At 48.5% G+C, this 25,232-nt stretch overlaps 1 protein-coding gene and 1 non-coding gene across 8 annotated transcripts in view; both read right to left on the bottom strand.

The window, feature by feature from the left end:
* Positions 1-25,232, bottom strand: part of LOC146871232 (ATP-dependent chromatin remodeler CHD8-like) — a 2,388,691-nt gene that overhangs the window by 307,630 nt on the left and 2,055,829 nt on the right. For all 7 annotated transcript variants that reach the window (XM_085650618.1, XM_085650635.1, XM_085650640.1 and 4 more), the window contains exon 33: positions 18,589-18,861. In XM_085650618.1, coding sequence (XP_085506744.1) covers positions 18,589-18,861 — 273 coding nt within the window. The remainder of the gene's footprint in view (positions 1-18,588; positions 18,862-25,232) is intronic.
* Positions 18,279-18,387, bottom strand: LOC146871236 (small nucleolar RNA U6-53/MBII-28). The gene has a single exon (XR_014959863.1). It is a non-coding gene; the product is annotated as a small nucleolar RNA U6-53/MBII-28 (small nucleolar RNA).

Raw genomic sequence — 25,232 nt, 5'->3', positions numbered from 1 at the left:
GTAACATTGAGTTGGAGTTGGAGTGTCATTAGCTCCTGGCGCAAGGCTTGTGCCATTGTGCAACCGGCATCCACCAGATGTAAATTGAGATCGCCTAGCACAATGAGCTTGCTATATCGGAGCGCGGGTATGGTGAGGTAATCAATCAGACTTGAAACAAATCGGGATGAATACCCCTGAGGCCTGTATGCCAGGAGGCCTTTAATAATACACTTGCTGTCAATCGTGATGGTAAATAAACCGGCCTCACAATCAGTAATGGCAATAGGCTCAAGCTTGCATTGAATATCGTGTTTAAAAATTATAGCCACGCCACCACCCCTGCCAGAGGTCCTATCAATATGGTTTATAGAATACCCAACTGGCAGTGCTTCGAGGAGTTCAGGAGCAGCGTCCTCGTCCAGCCAGGTTTCGGTGAGAAACATAATATCGATCTGATTGTCAGTCAGGAGGTCATGAATCTCATATCTGTGTTTCTTGAGAGAGCGGCAGTTGAGAAGGCCGCAAGTCAACTTGGGTAAGCCCAACTTTCCCTCAAGCATGGTGGTAAATTTAAAAGGGCAATGGCTACAGGCTCTAGTTGTGCCATCGGCGTACATAGAGTGAAAGCAGGTGTCAGCAGTTTTGGGGCGAAGAGCACAAAGGCTAGAGCTACTGTAGTGTAGTACCTTACTAGAACTACCAGGGGGACTGGTCCCGGGCCCCGTACGGCCGCGGACGGGCGCAGACGGGCTTGCCCTAGGCGCGCCTTCGGCGCGCCAGCTGCGCGCGTCCACTGTGCGGGCGCCGGAGCATGTGCCTTTAAGCCTCCCCACAGCCTGAGTGACCCGGACCCGGAAGTGCCTTGCCCTGACCTTCACGCCCTCCGCGCAACGGTACTAGTTACCGCGTCGGACCGGGGCGGGAAGGAGGGAAAAGGAGCAAAGGCGTACAAGACCCCGGGTGAGCAGCACTTAAAACAATGTTAAAAGCATTAAAAGAAGTTAAAAGCTTAATAAACAAGGTTATCACAGGTTAAATCCGTAAAAGTAGTCAGTTTTAGACAGAACAAAAACTCAGCTTTTACTCCCCGCACATCCACCAAGTATCAGCCAAGCGGCACAGGGTACTGCCACTGCCCTGTTCATCGCCGCTAGGTGTACTTTGACGGAGGCATGAGCTAGACCGGATTTTGCGAGATGCAGGAGATACGGTAAAATCTGCTCCGGGGTTGAAGAAAGAGGGTGCAACCCGTTTGTTTTGCACCATATGCAGAATCGTTTCCATTTCAGTGAATATGTCTTGTTGGTGCTATCCGCTCGAGCTAGGATTTGTCTGCAATCCGGAGGAATGTCTAAGCCCTGGAATTCTCTGTACTCAGGAGCCATGCCGATAACCTGAGAGACGCTGGATCCGGATGCTGAACCTGTTGATTGTGCAGCGTTAGCAGAGATGGAAACGGGTGCAGTTTGATTGGAGGTTCCAGGGAGAGGATGTGAAGCTCCGTGAACCAGTGCTGCCGTGGCCAAGCTGGAGCTATCAATATCAGAGTGCAGGGCTCCACTTTCATCTTCCGTAACACCCTGGGAATTAAGGGAAACGGCGGAAAGGCGTACGCAAAGACGTTGCACCATGCTATCGAAAAGGCATTCCCCAGAGACCCTTGTTGGGGATGCCAGCTTGCAAAGTGTTGGCATTTGGCGTTGATCTGGGTGGCGAATAGGTCCAGAGAAGGGGTGCCCCGTTGAACGAAGATGCTGTTGAGGACTTGTTGGTCCAGTTCCCACTCGTGGCAAGTTGACTGCCGTCTGCTGAGGGAATCTGCCAACACGTTGTGGACGCCTGGCACATAATCTGCTCGCAGAGAGATGTTGTGAGTGAGTAGCCAACTCCAGATTTTTTGTGATTCTCGAGAGAGCGTCAGCGAGCGTGTTCCTCCCTGCTTGTTCAAATAGTGCATTGTCGTTGTGTTGTCTGTTCTGACAAGCACCATGGAGTTCTTGATTCTTGGGAGGAAAGCCACCAGAGCCAGGTAGACGGCGCGCAGCTCCAGGAGGTTGATATGAAGTGCCCTCTCTGTAGGGGACCATTTCCCGCTTATCTGCAGCTCCTGAAGGAAGGCTCCCCAGCCCTCCAGGGAAGCATCCGTGGTGATTATGTGGGGTGCTGCAGGAAGCAAGAAAGGCAAGCCTTTTGAAAGGTTCTGGGGAGACACCCACCATCGTAAGGCCTTCCTGATCGCGAGTGTGACTTGGATGACGTCGTCGAAGGATCCTGTACACTGTACCCATTGATCCGACAGTTCTTCTTGAAGGGGTCGCATATGGAGACGACAATGCGGGACCAAGAGAATGCAAGAAGACATCATCCCGAGAGGGGATTTGAAGAGACGCACCGACAGCGTACTTTCGGACATTATCCTGAGAGCCAAAGCCTGCAGCTTGTCCTTCCGTTCCTTCGATGGAAAAGCTTTCCCTAGCACAGTGTCCAGAGTAGCGCCCAGAAAGTTCATGCGCTGAGACGGCTGAAGGACGGACTTCTCTCGATTGAGCGTTAGACCTAGTGAATTGAAGAGCGTTAGACAGGCGTTTGAAGACCTGGACGCGCCCTGAAGAGATGGAGACTTGACTAGCCAGTCGTCTAGATAGGGAAAGACCTGATGATGGTGATGGCGTAGGTAGGCCGCCACTGGAGCTAGACATTTGGTAAAAATGCGGGGTGCCGATTTGAGGCAAAACGGCAGCACCCGGAACTGATAATGTCTGCCGGCCACCACGAATCGTAGGAATTTCTTGTGGTTGCGATGTATTGGGATATGGAAATAGGCGTCTTGCAGGTCTAACGACACCATATAGTCGTTCGCATTGAGCAGATGTAATACCTCCTGAATGGTGACCATACGAAACGACTGCTGTTTCAGATAGTTGTTCAAATTCCGCAAATCCAATATCGGCCTCCATTTCTTCTCCTTTTTCCTGATAAGGAAGAAGCGGGAGTAGAACCCTTTTCCCCGTTGATTTGTGGGAACTCGCTCTATAGCCCCTTTTTGGAGCATAGTCTTCACCTCCAAGAGTAACAGACGTAGGTTTTTGTGAAGTGTTGGGCGGGGAGGGGTGGGAGGAGGGATTTGTATAAATTCCAGGGAATGGCCGAATTGTACTAATTGTAGGACCCAACGGTCCATAGTTATTCTTCGCCAATTTTGGAGAAAGTGGGAAATTTTGCCGCCAATCTTGGAGGGTGGCGAGAAGGTGGAGGCCGGCCGTAGTTGTAAGTCATTGGCGTCTGGAGGTTCCATTTTGCCTTCCACCTTTACCACGAAAGGAGGACTTCGTGTATGTGGATTGTTGCCGCTGTTGATATTGCGGCCGGTGTTGCTGGGAGGAGGAGAAAGAAGAACGTTGGTGGAATTCTCCCCTACCAGAGGATTGACCTCTTCCCTTGGGGCCCCGAAAGGAAGGGTTCCGGAATTGCAAAGCACCCAACGCTCTGGCAGTATCCGTGTCTTTTTTAATCCCCTGTAACGCCTCATCAATGTGGGTGCCAAAAAGCAGTTGGCCATCCTAAGGCATGTCCAACACCTTAGTCTGGACCTCCGGTCTGAAGGAGGTTGCCTTTAACCAAGCCTGGCGTCGGAGAACTGCTGCGCCCGCTAATTGCCGGAAGCCAGTAGAAGCAATATCCATTGCACAGTCAATTATTTCCGAGGCCGATCTTTCTCCCTCAAGCAAGATCTTTTTTGCATCCCCCTTGGACTCCTTTGGCAGGTCTGCCATGTATGGTGCAATGTCTGCCCACATTTGGCGATTGTAACGCCCCAAAAGAGCCAGGGCGTTAGAGGCCCTCACCGTCAAGGCCGACATGGAGGAGAACCGCTTGCCAATGGTGTCTAAGCGCCTGCCCTCCTTATCAGGAGGAGCCGTCAATAGAGCAGCCGGGTTGCTTGACCTCCTCTGTGCGGACTGCGTAATGACCGAATCTGGCTTCGGGTGGCCCGTAAGACAGACCGGAGCTGTGTCCGGCGCTTTATATTTCTTGTCCAGGCGTGGTAACACTGGGGGAACAGAGGAAGGATGTTGCATAATTTTAACTCCCTGTTCCCAAATGTAGTCTATCATTGGTATTGCTCGCACGGACTTCTTAAAGGGTTCCTTAAAGTCATAAAGGAAGCAGTCTTGTTGATGCGAGGGCATCGGAATTTGAAAACGCTGGGCCGCTCTCTCTAAAATGTTATGGAAGCCGCCAATATGCTCTGGAGGAGAGTCGGCCGTGGTGGGGGCAGGAGAAGTCGGACAGGGAAGGACATAGTCATCCCATTCGTCCTGGGGAGAATGGATCTCCTGAAGTTCTCCCTCTTCGGGCTCATCCTCTTCTTTCTCATCTGTTGTGGGAGGAAGTGGCGTTGCAATAGGCTCTGATTGCAGCACTAATGGTGGCGGTCTTGCCCTTGGTGTTGGTGGCGCAACTGGTGTTGGAGGCGCCGGCGTCGGAAACCTCTGTTTGTAGTCCGTGATCAGGAATTGGAGGTCCGTGACCAGTGATGCAGGCAGACAAACCATAGAAGGTGGTGGCAGCACATATTGTGGAGGTGGAACCGGTTGGTAATCCTGGTCCAAGTCCTCATAATCAGATGTATCTTGGTATTTGACATGTAGCTGTGAAGGGCTTGTCGCAGCTGGGAACATACTGTCCTCCTCTGAATTTTCCTCCTCGAAAAGCTGAGCAGGTGGCAAAGTAGGGATCCGACTGGGTGATGTAAGGGCCGGTGTTCGTGCCCGTTTGGTGATTTTGAGGTGCACAAATGTATTTGGCGTCTCAGAGTCAATAACTGTCGACGGGCCTGTCGACAGTAGAGGTGTAGGCGGTGTAATAGGCCCATGAGACAGCGTCGACGAGGACAGCGATGGCGGTGTTGTCGTCAGTGAGGAAGACGAGAGTTGTTTCGGCGTCGACGACGGCGTCGACGGCACTGGTCTCGTCGACGGTGTCTTCGTCGACGTGGGTGTCGACGATGGCGCTGTCGTCGACGATCCTGCTGTCGACGATTTCGTCGGCGGCTTAGCGGACGACGACGACTTTTTTATTTTCAGCGTCGACGAGATCATTTTACCAGCCGTCGACGATGGTGTTGTCGTCGTCGACCTGGTCATTGAATGGGATATGACCGTAGATATCGTCGCCGTCGACGAAGTTACAACGACTGCCGTCGATGGATGTCTTTTCGTCGATGAAGCCACCGTCGACGAGGTGGTCGTCGGCGAAGAAACTGGCTTCTTAAAAGTAACCTGGACATCTGGAGGAGAGGTGATTCCTGGCATAGACGAGTCCAGAACCTCGGAAGACCTTTTGTGTGGCTTCTTAGGAGGTGGCTGCGACGAAGGGCCTGGAGAGGACGCCCTTGGTCGCTTGCGTGAGAAGATATAATAGAACTCTCACTCTCCTTAGAGGACACCACAGAGTCCTTGTCCTTCAGCCTTTGTAGCCAGATTAAAAGGCGCCCTTCTCTGTCCTTCAGGGTCTTGGATGAAAAGGTACGACATACCTTGCAATCCTTGGCACTGTGGCTGGGGTACAGACAATAAAGGCAGTCCTTATGCTGATCATCCACGTGGAGCCTTTTCTTCCCACAGGAAGCACAGGATCTGAAGAGTCCTTTCTTAGGAGTATCAGCCATGACAAATCCGAAAGATTTGTAGTAGAAAACACTGGAAAACCAGAAGCAATGAGCAGAGCTCAGTGGAGACTCCCTTAGCACGACGTGCGGTAGAAAATCTGATTCAGGCATGTGAATCTATGAAAGATACCCTAATACTGGATAACTGAAGAGTCCTTTCTTAGGAGTATCAGCCATGACAAATCCGAAAGTTTTGTAGTAGAAAACACTGGAAAACCAGAAGCAATGAGCAGAGCTCAGTGGAGACTCCCTTAGCACGACGTGCGGTAGAAAATCTGAGGGACTAGGGCTCCTTCCAGGAGGGTTCTAGAAGGTGGTGCTAGCTGATTGGCTACTGGCTAAACTTTGGTCCTTTTTACATAAGGACGTGGATAGCTTTCTAAGCTAGGGCCCTTTGGGGCCTGTTACTCTATATGTCTTCTAGACATTGCTTTGTTATTTACCGGTGACTCCCATCCCGACGACGGGGAATGATTCAGGCATGTGAATCTATGAAAGATACCCTAATACTGGATAACGTTTCCACTTGGCGGCGTAGCACGCTCTAGTGGTGGGTCATCTAGCTTCTTTGATGACGTTCATACAGTCAGGGGGAAAATTGAAGTAACCGAATTTTAGGATTTCAGGAGCCAGATCGCTAGGTTGATCTGAGCTGGGTCAGGGTGCCTGATCTCTCCATGGTTCTGGGTTAAGAGGTGTGGAGAGAGGTGTAACTTTTGGTGCGATACTACAGATAGTTCCAGCAGTGTGGTGTACCACGGTTGTCGCCAGTTGTGGCCCAAGTTGGAGCTACTAGGATGAGGGTTAGGGAGTGTTGCTGCAGTTTGCGCACCACTAACGGAATGAGTGGGAGAGGCGGAAAAGCGTACGCAAATCTGCCTGACCAGTTCATCCATATCGCATTGCCTTTGGACAATGAGTGTGGATATCTGGCGCCAAAGCTTGGGCATTTGGTGTTTCTGTGGGTGGCGAAGAGGTCTATCTGTGGATGCCCCCACATTTGAAAATAGGGGTGAAGAACTTGTGGATGTAGTTCCCACTCGTGGATCTGTTGTGTCTGTCTGCTGAGTAGATCAGCCATAGTGTTTTGGACTCCTGGGACATGTTGGGCCAGGAGAAAGATTTTCTGGGGTATGGCCCATCTCCATATGCTCTGTGCTAGGTGAGAGAGCTGTGGAGAGTGTGTGCCGCCTTGTTTTTGTATATAGTACATGGCCGTCATGTTGTCTGTGCGGACTAGGACTGCCTTGCCTGATATTTGTGTTTGAGGCCTTTAGGGCTAAGAATATGGCTAGTAACTCCAGATGGTTGATGTGGAGTAACTTTTGTTGAGGTGTTCATCTGCCCTGCATGGTGTGATGTAGTAGGTGAGCTCCCCAGCCGGAGAGCAATGTGTCCGTTGTCAGTACTATCTGAGGAACCGGGTCCAGGAACGGTCGCCCTTTGGAAAAGTTTTTGGTGGTCCACCACTGCAGAGAGCGATGGGTACGCCCGTCTACCAACACCAGATCTGTTAACTGACCCTGGGCCTGGTTCCATCGGCGCGCTAAGCACTCTTGGAGATGACGCATCTGGAGTCTTGCGTGAGGTACTATGAATATGCAAGAGGCCTTCATCCCGATTAGTTGCGTAAACACTCGAGCTGGAAGGGAGTGTTGTGCCGTAAATTTTGCGCGTAGAGCCTGAATGCTTGTGATCCTGGCCGGACTGGGGGAGGCTAGCGCTTTTGAGGTGTCTATGGTGGCACCGAGGTATTGTTTTACGTGGGACGGTTGCAGATGGGACTTTGCGTGGTTTACCGTGAAGCCCAGTTGGTGAAGTAGCTGGATAGTGGCATGCGTGTGTTGTACACACTGGTTGTATGAACTGGCTTTTATTAGCCTGTCGTCTAGGTATGGGAAGACATGGATGTGTTGTCTCCTGGGGTGTGCTGACACGACTGCTAGGCACTTGGTGAATACTCGTGGTGCTGTTGTGACTCCGAACGGGAGTACTTTGAATTGGTAGTGTTGGTTGTCCACTACAAATCTGAGGAACTTATAGGGAGTAAACCCCCAGATTCCATTGGTTGGTAGGAACGCGTTCTATCGCCCCTTTTTGTAGGAGGGAGATTACCTCCTGCTTTAGTAATGTTAGATGGTCCTGTGGCATTGGGCGTTGTCTGGGTGGAATGTTGGGGGGGGGGGGGGGGGGGTAGATATTAGTTCTAGGCAGTAGCCTGACCGAATTATTTGTGCTACCCATTTGTCTGAGGTGATGGTAGCCCAGACATGAAGGAAATTTTGGAGTCTGCCCCCGACCGGAGTGGCATGGTCTGGGGGGAGTGGAGGGAAGTCATTGGGTAGGTGTGGAGGCAGAGCGGGCGGTGTTTGTCTTGCCTCTGCCTTTATTATTGTTGCCCCTGTAGCCGCCTCTTTGGTAACCCCTTGTGAAGGTGGATTGGGTAGGAGCTTTATAGGAAGCGGTATCAGAGGAGTAACCTCTGGATGTGCTCCGAAAGGAGGAACAGCGAAAGGAACGCCTGGGAGGGTGTGATTGTAAGGCTCCCATAGATTTGGCCGTGTCCGTGTCTTTTTTATCTTTTCTAGGGCCTCATCCACTTTTGGACCGAACAGGTGTTCCTGGTCAAAGGGATGATTCAGGATGGAAGCTTGTACTTCTGGTTTAAATCCTGAGATCCTGAGCCAGGCATGGCGACGGAGGAGGACGCTAGTATTGATGGCCCTGGAGGCGGTGTCTGCTGCATCTAGGGCACAACGGATGGAGGTATTAGTGATGGTTTTGCCCTCCTGAATTAACTCGTTTGCCCTATTTTTGTATTTGTCAGGGAGGTGTTGCATTATGGCTTCTAGTTCGTCATAATGGGCCCTGTCATATCGTGCTAGTAGCGCTTGTGTATTGGCGATATGCCATATGTTGGCAGCTTGTGATGCAGTACGCTTGCCGGATGCGTCCAAGAGTTTTCACTCTTTGTCAGGTGGTGGTGCTTCGCCGGACGCATGGGAGTTGGCCCTCTTTCGGGATGTGGACACTACCAGGGAATCTAGTGGTGCTGGCCCTCTGATGTAGGAGGGATCTGTAGGGGCAGCTTTATATTTCTTGTCAATGCGCAGGTTAATGATCCTGGCTCTGACTGGGTCTTTAAAGACCTCTGGCGCATGTTTTATAACCCCTTTGAGCATGGGCAGTATGGAGGTGGCCCTATGCGTGGTGTTGAAAGTATCGAGGAGGAAATCCTCCTCCACGGGGTCGGTATGGAGATCTACCCCATGATAGTGTGCAGCCCTTTGGAGTAAATGGTTGAACCCCAATGAGTCTTCTGGTGGGGATGGTCTCGAAGGATAGAGATTGTGAGAAGTTGGCCTGATGAATGATGTCACTAGTTCTAGTGTACACCTTATATCAGTCCAAATACCCTTATGGTGATTGGTTGTAAAGTCAACCTTATAGACCAGCTATCCTAGTGGTAGCATGGACAAGAGCAGTCTTAGGCTAAACTCTGAATGGCATGTGAAGCCAGCTGTGATACCATATATAATCCCTTGAATACCAAATGAAAGGACACCACAACAGATATATATATATAAATAAAGTGTATTTATTCTAGTCAAACCCTCAGCACTCTTTATGAGATTAGAGGTAAGTACAACACAGTCTTATTTAAGCATACATTAAGTCACACAGGTAAGTAATACAGTTAGGCCCTAGGGGCCACGCAAACCATATACTTAAGAAGTGGTATAAGGACCACTGTCACAGAAATAGGATAGGCCTAGGGAATCGCTGGGGCTACACTACACTAGCAACAGTTAGGAAGTGGGAGGCCCACGGGATTCCGGTGCAGAGTGGAAACACTCACGCGTAATGCGTAAAAGTCGATAGAAATAGTAGTTGTTAGCAATTAACAGTTTAAGGACACTTCTGAAGCAGCTAGAGAGTCGAGACTCGGAAACTAGACCCTAGGATAGTCACTACCCTTGTGAGCACCGAAGTACCCAAGTTACCTAGCCCACAGGCTGCGGGTGCATATGTGTGAACTTGCGTCGGGTTTCGTCGTGGACTTCTATGGATGCCTGAAGGAAAGTTGCTGACAGGCAGTCAGTGAAGAGTGTCCGGTGGATCCCAAGGCTGGTATCAAGATGAAAGGAGACCTGCAAGCAGAAGGGACAGAGTCAAGGTCACTAGCCAGTGACCACGTGGAACCAGGAAGGAACCAGGCGATGTCGTGAAGATTGCAGGTGAAGGTGAAGCTTGTCGCTGCAGCCACGAGGAGCAGGGAACGTCGAGGACGACCAGGACCAGGAGGCGAGCTGTCCCACGAAGGCTCTTGCTGTCGGCGGCGTCGAAGTTGGACTAGGACTCACCAAGCCTTGGCAAGCGGAACCCACGAAGAACGGAGGACTTGCTTCTGGTGCAGACCAGGAAGGTCTGGGGTGCTTCTCTTTTGCAAGGAAGCGGGAGCCAGTCTGGAGGAGCCAAACCAGCGGTGAAGATTTCTGGATGCGTCGTCACAAAGGCCACTAGCCAACGGGCAAGCAACCGGACAGACGTGGCAAGCAGGAAAATGCAGAAGGGCCCCACGCAGGACTCGTGGAGTGTGGGTGGCTGATCTTCGGTGCAGATGGTGCTTGGGGTTGGGGCTTCTCAATCCCCGGTGCACAACTTCGAGGGTGCCTCAGAAGCTGCGCTGGAAGATACTAGCCACTTTTCCCAGGTAGCCGGTCCCACGTCTCTCGTCACCTCCACGGATCTCAGCTCGGCTGTGGATGTGGATCTGGGTCGGAGAAGTCTGGAAGTCAAGGCTCTGGTCGGGCTCTGCAGTCGGTCCCTCGTAGAACTTCAGCAAAGAAAAGGGTAGTCTCTTGATGGTGCCTGTTTGCACAGGGTAGCCACTCCTTGGCCACAAGGGAGATTCTTCAGTCTTCTTCTTTCGTCGAATGTCGAAGGTCCAGAGTTTCTGTTCAAGTTGCAGGTTCAGGATAATCTAATCTCCTGGGGCCCAGCTACCACTCTTATCCAAATCTGGGGGGCTGGGTTACCTGCTAGGTCACGCCTTATGGGTGGGACCTGGGTGGTTACACCCCCTTCCCTTTGTCCAGTTTTGCGCCAGGACTGGGGCTGGAGTGCCCCAGCACCGGTTTGAACTGGACTATGCACGGGACACCTTGTGTGCCCCAAGCATGTCTCATTCTTTTCATCTCTCCCTGCCCCAATACACTAAGGCCTGTCTGGGGTGGTGCTCGCACCTCCCAAGGCAGGAAACCTATTGTCCAAGCCTCCCTTGCCGGGATCACTCCCAGCAGCAGGAGGTCAGACTCGTGTCTGTGGCAGCAGCATCCATTTTGTGATGCTGGGGCTCTGGTTAACTTTAACCGGGTAAGTAGGTTACAACATATCTTCTCCCTCTAGAAGGGAGGGATAATATCCTCATCCCCAGAAATGGGATGGGGGTATTATTCCAAAGTGTTAGACACCTTACACGACATGTTTTGATAAAGCCAAACCATAGTTACCATAACCGTTTAAGAGTATAAGGCACTTTAAGAGTATATGGTAGGCTGCATCATAGAACAATAATAAGGACATGGTTCCGAAAGCTGCAGACAGGCTCAGCTCATGCTAGAGCACCATCTCACATGTTACCAAGCACGCTGCCTCCAGGATTGATAAGGCCTGCCATAGGAGTGGCTGATAGGTACACATGTCCTTCGCGAACCAAAAGTGATGTTGGTTGGCGCCGACGGTGCGTTTTGAGCCTTGTGCGGGTCCCGACGTGGATCGGAGGGCTGCCCGTTCTCTGATGCGTTGCAACGACGCCGCGACTTGTCGCACCGAGAACGCCGAAGGTTCTTTGGAGCCGGTCGGCACCGTGGAGGTAGGCGTCGACTGCTTTGGAGCCATGGGGTCATCGATCCGAAGACAGATATCAACGGTTGTTGGAGTCGACGACTTGGCGTGTGCTGCTGTCTTCGATGTGGACTCAGATGGAGCGGCCATTTTGACTTTGGTGGTCGGGGCCGACTGCTTCGGTGCCAGAGGCCGAGGCGCTTTGGGGGGACCGAGGGCCTTTTTCTTCGGGTCGGTACCGATATCCGCTGCAGTGAGTTGGGCGCCGAAATCCCTTTTACTGCGTTCGGAGCCGACGGCCTTTACTGGCGTCGAAGGAGTGGAGGGCTTCGAGCCGATTACGGCCAGTTTCACTTTTGGTTTCGGTGGAACTGGTGCGACGATTGGTTTCAGTTTCGTTGAAGGGAATCCAGTCGTCTTTGTTAATAATGGCTCGTGCAGGATGTTCAAGGCCGGGCCCGAAGGCGGGGCCGAAGAACTTTGGGATTGATCTTGGGTAAGGCCCGGAGGCGATCCCTCGACCTGAGCCGTAGAATGACGCACTTTGACGGCCTCCGTATCGACGGGAGGGCCTGGCTCCTCGCTAGAGCCATCTTCTTCGGCCCCAAAGGCCTCATCGTAGTCTCCTACCTCGTCGATGACTTCTTCCCTTTGAAAAAGCACTTCATCGTCGTCTTCCGATCGGGAATCGTGTTCGGAAGCGGGGCTGGAGTTTACTTCTTCCACGCTCTCTGCGTCGGCGTCCTCGGTGCTGAAGATGTTGGCCGGGGCAGGCGCCGATTGCTGCGCTTCTAATCTCGCCGCCCGTCAATTCCGGAGAGTCTTCTTCGATCGGAATCGGGCACAGGCCATACATTTCGACTCATCGTGATCCGGTGAGACATTTGTTGCATACCGGGTGGACGTCGATGTGTGGGTATTTTGCGTGGCATAAAGGACACCGTTTGAATGGAGTCCTCGATTCCATCGTCGATGTAAGTTCGATGTTCGGACCAAACGGATCCGAAAGGCTGGAAGAAGGTTCTAAACTAGTAAAGAAAGCAGTCGATACCGAACAGGAACAGTACCGACGAAAACTAAAGGCCTTTTGGCCTTAAACTGAATTTTCCTAACTTGAGCTAAGATAAGCACATCCGAATCCAATGGCGGAAAAAAACAATCTAAGGATGGAGAGGATGCCCATGTGCACTGTGGTCCAGGGGAGGAGTCACCTATCTCGTGATACTTCGAAGACTCTTCCAGGACAACAACGTGCAAACATCCGGACCCAACACTAGGCGGCGATCTATGCACAGATATGAATTCAGCAGCCCACATGCTTTGAACAAATACTTTTGCAAGATGTAATTAACTTTTGTAAACAGTTACAAGTGGTTGCAATAGGCAACACTATTTTAAACACAATAATGCATGGAGTTCAATGGAAGTTTCATGTTATTTGCCACAGATTACTTTTAGGATTACTTTTTCGAATTCCAGGACTGGGTCAGTACTCAGAATCAAGTGATGAAAGTCGACTTAATTACTGTAATGATTTTTAAACAATATTTAGCTATTTTAAAAGTTGAGACTTAGAAAATATTTCAAAGAAAACATTCAATGATTCCCTATGGAAGAAAATTCAGGTTACAGGTACAGTATGTTCTCGTTACTTTTGTAGTCCAGTACTGGGTGCCTAGACTCAGTACTGGGACCTTTATCCAAAACAGGTAAGTAATTACGTTTTCAGATATTATACGATTTTTGAAGAATATTTAAAGATTGCAGAAATCGACACTTAGAAGAAATTTCATAGAAAAACAGTCAATGGTTTCCTATGGAAGAAAATTGAGTTAAGGGTAAGTACAGTTGTAGGTATTTTTCAGAGTCAGTGCTGGGCACCAAGATCCAGCACTGGGAGCTCACCTAAGAGCAGGTGAGTAAATTCGTTTTGTCACTCGGCTGATTTTTGGTGAATATTTGAAGATTTGAAAAGTCCACACTTAGAAGAAATTTCAGGAAAAAGCCAGTCAATGTTACCCTATGAGGAAAATAGAGTTTGCGGTTTAAGGGTAAGTACTCGACTGGCAGAGTTGAGGTTCTGGGTACAGACTCAGGGTCTCCCAGGGTCAGGTAGGTACAGTTGGTTCACCCTCAGCGGCTCTAGGGCGGCCGGGTGCAGAGAGAGTTAGGCCCAATGTTATCCTATGAGGGATAGGGGGGCCTTGTTTGGTGGCTGCTGACTGGCAAGCCACGCGGCTGTGGGACCTGGGCTGCTGGTCACTTACTCAGGGCAAGTGGGGAAGTAGGTAGGTGTAGAGTTTTCACTGCCAGGGCCACTCGGGCGGCTGGGTGCAGAGGGCTTTTGAGCCTTTGGGCGCTCAATGGATTTCAATGGGAAATCTCCGGTTTAGAAAAAGACTGCAAGCTTGGGGACGAGGACTCTTCAGGTGCCACCACCACTTCGAGAGGTAAGTTGGGTAGTTGGAGGATAGGTAGGTACCCCGGGATTGGGCACAGGGGGCCGTGGGGCGCCGCGTGCAGGGGTGCCTTTTGGTGTCGGGAAATCTTACCCTCTCTTGATCGCGGTTGGGGGGGCACCTTGTTCTGAGGCTGCAGGCTTCTTCAGGAGTGTCGAGGGAGGTCCTTGGGTGCCGGACTCGGGGTCACAGTCGCCGTGGGGTCGTCCTTAGGGTCTTTGTTCACTCCGGCACTGGCCAGGCTTGGCTGGTGCAGAGTGTGCTGGGTTCGCGGTTCCGGGCTGCTGCCAGGGGTTAGAGATAGGTTTCGAGTGGAGCCTCTACTCATGGGAGTCCCAGGGGCTTAGAGCCAAAAGGTAGCCAGGTCCTCTGGGGTTGGTGAGGTTGCTGGCCACGAGAGATGCCGCGCTGGAGCAGGAGCAGGTTCGAGGGTCGACAGGCCGGTAGGGCTGGGGCCAAAGCAGTTGGTGTCTTCCTCTTTTTAGCAGCTGCAGGGCATGTCTTTGTTCTTCTTGCTCTTCTTGTAGTTTCGAATCTGGGAAAGGAAGGTTCAGGGTGCCCCTAAATACTAGATTTAGGGGCGTTACAGGTAGGTGAAGGGCAGGGGCCAATGGATCCCTGTCCTGGGGTGGGTACACCCCCTATCCTGCCTCTCTCCTGTGGGAGGGGGGCAGGAGCCTAGTCCTGATTGGGCAGGGCTTCCCATCTTCAAGATGCCGAGAGCCCGGAGATGTGTTTCGCCTCGCCTCCCCCACCTGAGGGGTGGGTTTGGCAGGCTGGCACATCCCCTGTCCTTATTTGGGGTTTCCGGCCAAGCTTCCCGCCAGAGTGGGGGGTTGCAGTGGCCTGGGGAAGCTCACAGAGGCGGAATGCCTTTGAAGCTTCCCCCTGCCCATCCTGGGGGAGGAGATTTATCACCTTGCTAAGTAGATGTTGACCTTTGGGTGGTGTCGAAAGTGTCCAACAATCTTCCTCAACGGTGTCTGTGTGTAGGTCGACCCCGTGGTACTGGGTAGCTCGGTGTACGAGCTGATTAAAACCCATGGTGTCCTCTGGTGGGGAAGGCCTAGAGGGGTAGATGTCATCTTGCGGGAGATTAGGTACAACAGGTGTATTATAGTCATCCCAGAGGTCAGAGGTAAGGGGAAGCAGGTGGACTGGGATCCCCTAGTGGCACATCGTCCGCACCCCCCCGTGTCGTCAGAGGTGTCATCATCGTCTACTGGTGTAGGGGATGGTGTAGGAGAACAAGGTGGTGGGCAGGAGGAGGTGGAGAAGGGACTCCAAGAGGGGATGTAGCAATGTCCTTCTTCTTAGGTGGTGGAGCAGGTGTAGGCTTGTCCAGTGGTCTTTTCCTGGAACTTAGTGTCAATTGACCAGTTTTAGGGTCTTTAACAAGAGTTTTTGTGCAGGGTCTGGTCGAAAAAGCTCTTCTGATGAAGTTTGGTTTTTCGGTGCCGAAGATTGAGTTTCAGCACCGGTGGCAGGCTGACTCAAGCCCGAATCGCCTGAAGGCTTGATAGGCTTCGTTGCCGGGCCCGAGGGCGAGGCGTGGGAAGCGGTGTGTCGGTGTGCACTTGGGCCTGAAGGTGTGACCGAAGCCTTTTTTGCATGGAGGGGTCGATGTCTTTACTTATGACCCTCTGCGCCGGAGTGAGTTCTTCGATGTCGGAGTCATCGGCTTCGGGAGCGCCGACGAGGCTTTTTTCGACCCGCTCCCGTTCTGGTACATCGACGCCCTCTTGGAAGATGTCGTCGGGGATGGAGGTCGACGAGCGAGCCATGGTCCTCCGAGCTCGCCGATCCCGAATGGTCTTCTTGGAGCGGAAAGAGGCACAAGCTGGACAGTCTCTGGCCTCGTGCTCCGGTGACAAGCAGAGGTTACACACCTCATGCAGATCGGTGTGGGGAAACTTCGACCCACATTGAGGACACTTCTTGAATGGCGTCCTTTCCATGAGCCAAATGCTAAGGCCCAGGTAGGCCCGAAGGCCTTCGTCGACGACCGGAATCAAAGACTTCGAGTTGGAGAGATGCGCGACGATTAGGGTTCGCGATCGAGAAAATACCGTAGAAAGGGTTAAGGATTGCGCGTCGAAATGGAATTAGTAACGGTTCCTAACTGAAGCGCGAGAAACACATCCGAGCCCGATGGTGGAAAAAAAAAAAATCTGAGGATGGAGCCGATGCCCATGCGCACTATGATCCAAAGGAGTCACCTATCTCGTGACTTCCAAAGGACAAAAACAAGTGCAAATATCCGGGCCCAACAGCAGATGGCGATCTGTGCTAAGTGTGTGATCTGCAGCTCATATGCCTCGAACATTTACTTACCTTCAGTGGCACCTTTTCTTGTAGCGACAAACTACTGATTCCTCACTGACCCTCTGACCCCATTAACTCCGGTAGTCCATTAAGAGAGATGTTAGAAGAAAGCGGACATCAGTGAGAGCATGTGGTGCAGATTATAGTGGCTTTGATGTCACATCAGGGGCAGGACGAATCTGATGCGGAGTCCAACACCGCCGCCTACCAACATTCAATGGAGTTGCTATCAAAAGTTTCCAGAACCAGTCTGGCAACTGAGGAAATGTACAGGGTGAGGAATGAGCAGCTTCTCGACCAGAAAAGGCTTGACGAAATGTAAGTAACTTGTTCTTTGCTTCCCAGTCCCAGATAAAAGGCTTGACCAAAAATAAGTAACTTGTTCTTTGCTTCCCCGTCCCAGATACATTTCTGATGCATAAGGGTGAACTTGCTGCATGGTTGATTTTTTTTTAAGTCATGCCTTGAGCTCAAACATCAGAGATGCACCTCATGCAGGTCTGTGACCAACATCTATTCCCTACAGTTGTGGCATGGTTTGAAACTAGTAGCTTTAAGAGGGGATATTGTTTCCTAGCACACTAGATTTTCTTGTCATTCGAAGGCCGACGAAAATGGGAAACGAGATCTGTGTCAAAAGGTTAGAAAAGGAAGGATGATCGCATTCAGGGGCAGTGCTTACACGTGGCTACGCTCTTGTCATTTCCAGGACAATACAGAGCAGCATAGCACCAAATAGCGTCGGAGTGTTGCTGAAAATGTTTCTGGATCGAGTCTGGGTCCTGCAGAATATTTGAATGTTAAGAATCTGTGGCTAGAAGTATTCATCAGAATTTGTTTTATAATCAAATCCGAGGAGCAGAGCTCTAGGTCCTCAAAGGGCATGAGGGGGGAAAACAGACATCAGCATGCAGGGGTGGTGCTTAAATGTGGCTTCATGTCATGTCCAGGGTAGGACTGACTCACAACAGAAGCCTACAGCACAAAATGATGAGTAGGAGCTATAGCAGCTTCTATTTGGTCCAGTCTGGTACCTGGGATATTAAAAAGGGAAGTAATCGGCAAGTATAAGTAGCTATCTGTGAATGTCCATGCACACAAGTTCATGGTTCTGCTGTGGCTGGCTAATTACACTGCACATGCACTATGAAGCATACTGCTCGATGCAACAGAGTAGATGTTTGAAACGATAAAACCAACACGTCTGAGATGTGCAAGTAAGTAGAGAGGAGGTCGGAGTCTACAAGTGGATAAAGAATTGTTCAGATCCCTTGCAGAGCACTATACTTTGTGAAAACTAACTTCCATTCCCTCTACTCACTACATCTGCAATCACTAAGCGACCCTGATGCCCATAGCAGTTATGTATCAACACCTAATCTCTAATGTGGAACAAACAGTTTTCCTTCCTCCTTCCTCATACATATAGTTGTCACTGCTGGAACAGCTGCCCTAAAAGGGCAATATGCGCGTTATATGGAGAAATGCCCTAATTAGAAAGCAAAGAAATGGTTTGCTTAGTTACAGTGGATAAAAGCAAAGTGGAGGTTGTTTATTACACTTTCAAACCTAAAGATTCAACTGGCTTGAAAGGCTATTAATCTCTGCTCTATTACTCTACTAGAATCTTGACTCACCAGTGGCATCTCAACTACACACTCTAACAATTACAAGTCAACAATTGTCATAAGACCTTTGCACACCTTGGGGCTGGATAGATCACACCCTATGCAAGCCCGCATCAAACACCACCAGGCAAGCCCTAACCTGGAAACATCAAGGGAAAAGGAAAAGAGGAAGGTCAAGAAACACCTGGGGCCAAGGAGATGGGTTACACCTAGAGTCCGACTGAAAGAAAAGCCCAGGACAGAGATGGTTGGAAAGTCCTGGTTGATGGCTTATACCTCAGGTGGTGTAGTAGGCATCTCTTGCACATCTGTGGTATCCCTCACACACAAGAAGTACATAGGTGCCCCCTATGTTGAGTCATGTGAATGCCTCAGGTCCCACAGCCACGGGAGACTAAAACAATGAACTCACTCGCAGCCAGTCTGTTGGATAAGCCTGGTGCGTCAGTATTAGCATGCCAACTCATCACAGGCAAACATGCAGGAAAGGACAATCAACGATAGATTAAAGTGCTACGGATGCGGTGCCCAGAGCATAAGCTGCATACGAATAGGTAAAATGATCACAATCCCATGAATAAAGTTCTCAAAGACAGGACTGATGTGTTTGGCAGGGAAAAAGTAAAGTACACTAAAGGAGGACAGAGGTACAATGAAGCTTGCAGGAACAACTCACATCTTTTATCTGAACAGTGAACTCCTTCTCATCGATTCCCCTCCGGAGTTTAGTGAACTGTGAGACAGCCTCATCCTCCAATTTACTACTGCGAGGTGTCTGGGCAGAGGAGTCACTGCATGCCCCAATCAGGTGGGAGGTGTCAGAGGGGAAAGGAACCGTTCCCTGTGGTTGCACACTGACAATAGGCTCTGGTGTACGCCGGGGGCTCAGCCACTTCCCTGTCAGCACAGCCTGAGATACAAGATCAATGCGGTTGATCAAGACCCGGTCCTGTGGTGGGGAGGGGAAGTGGGGAAAAAAAAAAAACAGAAAGGAGAATGTAAACACTTATTAAACATTTCAAAGATTTAGTCTGTAAGCCTGAAGAAAATAACTTTCTATCAGTCATTCAAATAAACTTTAACTTGAGATGAAAATCTTTAGAAAAGGAAAATGTTACTTACCTTTAAGTATCAATTTGTGCTTGAAGTGTTATGGATTCACATGCTTTACACGTAATGTTGGGTGCCGATGTTGCAAGCTGAGAACATGTAAAAAATATATGTCAATGAAAAACATCTGAAACATAAGCTTGCATCTGGAAAGGTGAGGGCGCATGTCAATCTACTGCACTACAAGCTACAAACTGATACCTAGAGGAAAGTAACATTTTCAGTTTGTAGCTATAGATCACTTGCTTTGCAGTAGCTTTCAAGTAGTTCAACGTGTTTGGAATAATGTTCCAAGGAGTTTGCCCTACCTGGGCTTCCTGCCAGACATATTTGTCACAGTGCTTTGTGAAGGAGTGGGGTAGACCATAATGCTGCTCTGCAGATATCTGCAAGTTACAGATTTCCCATAAAGGCCACCCAGGCTCCTCTTATGTAAGCGCAATATGCTCGAGGTATAGTGTGAAGTGTACATTTAGCTATAAAATAACCTGAATATATTTCACTATCCATCTTGCGAGCCCTGACTTAGAAATAGAATTACCCAAGTGGGCTTATCAAAAGCGAGAAACAGTTGTTTGTTTTTTTAATAGATATGGTACAATGAATATCAAACAACAGTGCTCCCCCATTACACCTGTGTGCAATGCTCTTTCTGCAACTGACTGGGGTTGAGGAAAGTACAGTACGTCAATGGTTTGACTGACATGGAATGAGGAGTATACCTTTAGCAAAAAAACATGGATTTGTCTTTATGATGACCTGATCTGGTGAACCTGAATGAAAGGCTCCTCTAACTTTAAGGCCTATTTACTATTTGCAAAAACATATTCACAACCAACAAAGCAACATTTCATGAGAAACTGCATCTGGTAAGCATATGATGGCTCGAAAAGGGGCCCCGGGAGCTGTAATCCCAGCCCCCAGATATTCCTCTGTAAAAATATTGTTGTCCAGGGATTTTTATTTTTGATTTGTGTGTTTTGATCATTAGAGAAGTAATTTAGCTTGGGTAAACATTGCTGATACAGGCCAAAATTTGCTGGATGACATTTTAAAAAATGGAAGATGTGTTGCAGTGATGGTGTAATATTTCAGGAACCATGAGTCCCATATACTCCATTTTGGTGTCAAAACATAGGTTTTCGGGGGTCAAGTAGTCAGAGACCGAAATGATCTCCTCAGAGCAACCCTTCCGCCATTTTCCAAAATGGCAGCTATAATAGAGGAAGAAGAGACATTTTTAGCAATGAAACAAATAATAATGGGTTTTAATCCTTTTGTGCATACCCCAAACAATGTTTATGATCTGAATATGAAAATAATTTCCAGCACTCCTGCTTTAGACGCTTTTTCATAGTTTACTTTATTTGTTTCAGCAATTGCTCGTGGTACATTTGCACAATGTTGAACATTTGAGAACATCATATAACGATAGGGACATCTTTTTGTAGCACAGGTTTTGCAATAACATGTACGTTCTGTGGGTAGAGGCTTTAGAAATTTTGTAGGTTTTTGGCACCCCATCAATATCTTTCCAACCACATTCACACGGATCTTTCTCTACATAGGCAAGAGCCAAAACATTTACACATCTGATCAAGTAGAAAGCTCTTTTAATGTGTCCACGCACAGAATATGAAGTCAGTGGAAGATCACTTATTAGTGGGACTGACCTCTTAAACACACTGTACCGTAGAGGGTCAAATGTGTGTCATTCAGAACTCGTTTTCCACACATGCACAAGGTATTTTACTATGTCTTTAAAGTCACATTCTTCTGTCTCAGCAAATCCTTATAAAACTTCACATGTTCAGCAGTTAAAGTTCTAAGCTTTGTTCCAATGTTGCTCTTAGTTTCATCACCCATAAGATTAAGTGCCTTGATAAGAACACTGGGCCTCTCTGGGTCAAGTTTCTTGTACAGAATTTGAAGCACAATAAAGTTTTTTGTCTCGCCTTTTCCGTAACATAACCATAACTCTGACAAACACTGACTTACGAACATTGCAACAAATCTAAGTAGCATAATAACATCTGTGTCATTTGACAGTACGATGACTCAATCAGAATCTCCCCCACTCCCCATCCCACCTCCCTGCAGTCTCCTACTGGAGCCTCTGAAGTTCTTATGTTTCCTGATTGTATCGATCAGACCATCAACATCTTCAGGAGTACGATAGTGATACATTTGGTTATTCCACATGATACACAGCATTGCCGGAAACTTTAAATTGTGCTTTAGCCCCCTATTTATAGAGATTTCCCAGCCCCCTACCAAGCTCCCACTGCAACTGGTCGGTGACCTTATAAACATCTGACCTAATAATTAAGAAGTAATCTTAAGCAGCTCATATAATGCATTTCAATGCAATGCCAAAGATGGTCTCCTTCACCGTAGAAGTAAGGAAGTTCACCATGGTCTTCCTAGGTTTCTGGGGATTCGTGTTCCTTTTAAATGGTTCCCTGCACACTCTTTGAATCTTAAGCTCTAGGTTAATGTCTGACCTGTCCTTGAGAACTGTGTCCAGTAGTAATGCAACCACGACAAACTTTATATCAGCCCCTTCCTCCATCTCTGGGACTTTCAGGATCCTGAGGTTGTTCCTCCTAGAATGGTTCTCGATCTTTTCTAGAACTACCCTCAGGCCTTGATTTTGTTTTGTTAGCAGTGAAATTATGCTTGCATTTTTCTGTACATCTTGCTTAACCAGTACCACTTCTTCCTCCAGCACTTTAGTCCGTGCAGCCACTTAATCTAGTTTTTTGTTCAAGGCTAGCCAGGAGTTTTGGACCCCAGATTGATTGGCCTCAGAAACCTCAAATCTGTTCTTAATCACAGTCCTTAGGTTCAGTAAGATAGTAGCGACTCCTACTCCTCTGTTCCTACTGCCTAAGCCCAGTCCTCTCTGCTAATCCCCCCGTAAGACTCCTGATTGGCCGCATTATCCACTTGGAGCACAGGGGCAGCTCATTCACCTGCTCTAGGCTCTCTGGAGCGGCTAGCACCTCAAAACTATTCCTAGTAGGAATCTGAGCAGATATCGGAGTGCCTCCATTCTTACCCAAACCACATATTGTGATAGAAGCATCTATATTATTTGTAGCTGCTCCTTGTATGGTTTGAATAGGTGCTTTTGCAGTCATTACCCTAAAGTAGGATTTAAGGGACGGGGTCACTCTTATATGGGTGGCAGGAGTTTTCCTTCCCCTAGCGCATGGTGTCTTATTATGCTGTGTATAGAATTTTCCAAAATGTGTTCTAGGCCCCCAGAACCCCACCAGCAGTACTGCAATGAGGTAAAGCTGCGGGCATGATGTTATTCCCTCAGAGCTATATAAGATACTAAATAAGGTGGTGGCTCAGTTCTGGGTTAAAAACTGTTGAATCCCATCTATCTTGAGAATGCCCAGATCCCAATTTCTCTTTTAAATACTGATTACAAGGTTTTCACCAATATTTTGGCAGGTAGGCTGGTTAAGTTGGCTCTATAACTAATTCATCCAGATCAGAAAGGGTCTGTCTCCCTAAGTGCCAGATCCATGATCTTACTCAGCAATTAATTGGATGCATCGATCTGGCCACAGCTTGCTCGATTCTATTGCTGCTGCCACAATAGATGCTGCCAAGGCCTTTGACTAGGTCTGTTGGGTGTATTTGTGGGAAGTCTGGCAGCATTAGGGTTTAGCCTGTGTTTCATTCTGACTTCAGAGACTGTATGCAAACTCATCAGCACAAATTTTATTTAATGGAGCTCTGAGTGAGAGTTTCAGGATTACTCTGGGTACGAGGCAGGGGTGCTCTCTCTCCTCTTTTGTTTGTTATATCGGACCATTCGCCCAGTTACTTAGAAGTGACCACCAGGTGATCCTCTTTTCCGTGCAACAACTAAGGAATAAGATAGCACTCCAAGTTAGATTTAATTATATATACATCAGACCCTGTTCAAACAATCCCCAGGATAGAAAAGTAAGCAAGAGAATTAGGGGCAATGTCAGTCTATTCCGTGAACACAACTAAGTCGGAGATTATGTGCTGGAATATCATTAATTGGAATCGGGAGGTGACTGAGGTTAAGTATTTGGGCATCTCAATAGTTCATTCATTGGGGGCTGTTCCAGTACATAATTAAAGGTGGATGGCAAAGGAGATTGATCGGCTTCTTATGAGGTGGAGAAACTTGCCATTGTTGATTTATGGGTGGGTGAATTTGATTACAATATTGGTTTTACTTAAGGTGACCTATCCTTAGAATTGTATCCCTCTCACGTTTCCCAAAAAAGAGATAGAAAAAAATCAGGGGAAAATAACTGGTTTTATCATCTGGAGTTAAGGGGGAGCTAGGCTCTCTTGGAAAAAAATTGAATAGGAGTTTGAAGAAAGGGGATATGGCATTATCGGGCTAAAATTGTATTTGTATTGCTTTCCAACTTGAGAACTGTAGGATGCTTCTTGGGACACCGGATAGTTCCACATGGGCTCGGATTCTATCAGAAATGTTGACAGGGCTGGGACCCATGGGCTTTCTATACAAATTTGGGGCACCCAAGTTGTTTAAGAAAGTCTGTCTGAAAGTTTTAAAAGCTGCACTTAGCCTTTGGTAAAGTCTTAGGAAGATCTTGGGATTTAGGTACTATTTTTCCCAGTTTGGGATTCTCTGGGCATCCCAGAATGTCTGTTGGATAGGCAGAGTCTTCAATTGAGGAAGGCCAGGATAACCAGTTGGGTGGGGAGAGGGGATCTTTTTATAGTGCAAGGGCTTTTACTTTGGGAAGCACTTAAGGAAAATACTGGGGGGGTCCCTGTCAAGATTTGAATATGTACAGCTCTTTTATTGGTATCCGAGTGCTAATTCGGTGATTGGTGGTGCCTGTGAGGTCTCCTGCAAGATAAGTAGTCCATAAGTAAAGGGGTCTCTATATGGTATCGAAAGCTCTTCGAAGCCGATGATGAAACTTTGGAGGCACTGATCCCAGAATCCAAGCTCCCAAATTTGTGGCAAATATCTTTGAAAATGTTATATTCTATGATCAAGCCAGCCAATCTAAAAGAGAATCACTTTTACACCATTAATAGAATATACTGGACACCTCAGATGGTAGCAAGATTTGGCGTTCTCCGATTCGAAGATGCAAAAGATGTTGTCATCTTGAAGTGAATGACGAACATATGTTTGCCACTTGTCCTTCGATTAGTGGGTTCTGTAACAATGTCAGCAATATTCTAGCCGACATCCTGGGAGTCAGGATTGAGATGAGCCCGTGCTTGTGCTGAAGGGAGTCGATACAGAGTCACTTAACCTTTTGGGCAGGTCGCAGAAGGGCTTGTGTTTTTATTTGGTGCTTTCTGCGAGAAGGGAGATCTGCAAACATTGGCTAGATCTGGCAGTTACCCTCACGGAGGATTGGCTTAAGGCTGTGTGCTGGACCTGCAGGATGGACTTGGGCGGCACCCCAGGTAGAGCGGATACTATCTGGAGAGACTCTACAAGGTGGAGTGGTGTGTCGGAATCAGAAAGTTGAGCAGCCCTATGATTGAACCTAAGCACCAAAAATATAAAGGTGTTTAAGCCCGGACTGGTGTGGCTGGGGCACTGATTCTGCATTATGCGTGAGGTCAGTTCCACTGTGTCACCTCAGAATTGCAAAAGTTGTGGTGATAAGAGGACAAAAAAAAAATACTCGATTGGAACAATTTCAAACAGCCCACTCAACATGTGATACAACCAGTAGGTCAGCTTCCTCCAATTTGCTGTTAAGTTTTTTAACAATAGGGTCTGCACCTTTTGAATACATCTCTGAAGGCCCAAACCCCTCATTGACGATCATTCCACTTGCAATAATTGGAAATTCAGGACTCACTGAAGCATCAGCAATGAGTTGGCAAGTTAACATCTCCAAGCTCAACTCCTTTGATCGTGTGTTAGGGTGGCCGGACTCTGCACCTCCCTCGCGCAACACAGTTGAGGTAGTAAAAAACAATCAACGTGTAATTTGACACCTGCATGTTTTCACCCACAAGCACTTGCAGTGGCAGGAATGTGTTTTGATTTAATAACATCAAAGAATATTTTTTCTTTTTTCTGCCTTTCCTTTGCAGCAAGAAAGACAGTGGCTTTTGCATTAATTACGTCCAGATTGGACTATTAACACAGTCTATATGCAGGTGCCACCAAAAAGATTTTGCAGAAGCTGCAGGTAGTACAACACACAG

Source organism: Triturus cristatus, chromosome 1_1 (genome assembly GCF_964204655.1).
Source record: "Triturus cristatus chromosome 1_1, aTriCri1.1, whole genome shotgun sequence".
Classification (NCBI taxonomy): domain Eukaryota; kingdom Metazoa; phylum Chordata; class Amphibia; order Caudata; family Salamandridae; genus Triturus; species Triturus cristatus.
This window is presented reverse-complemented; position numbering and strand designations above follow the sequence as displayed.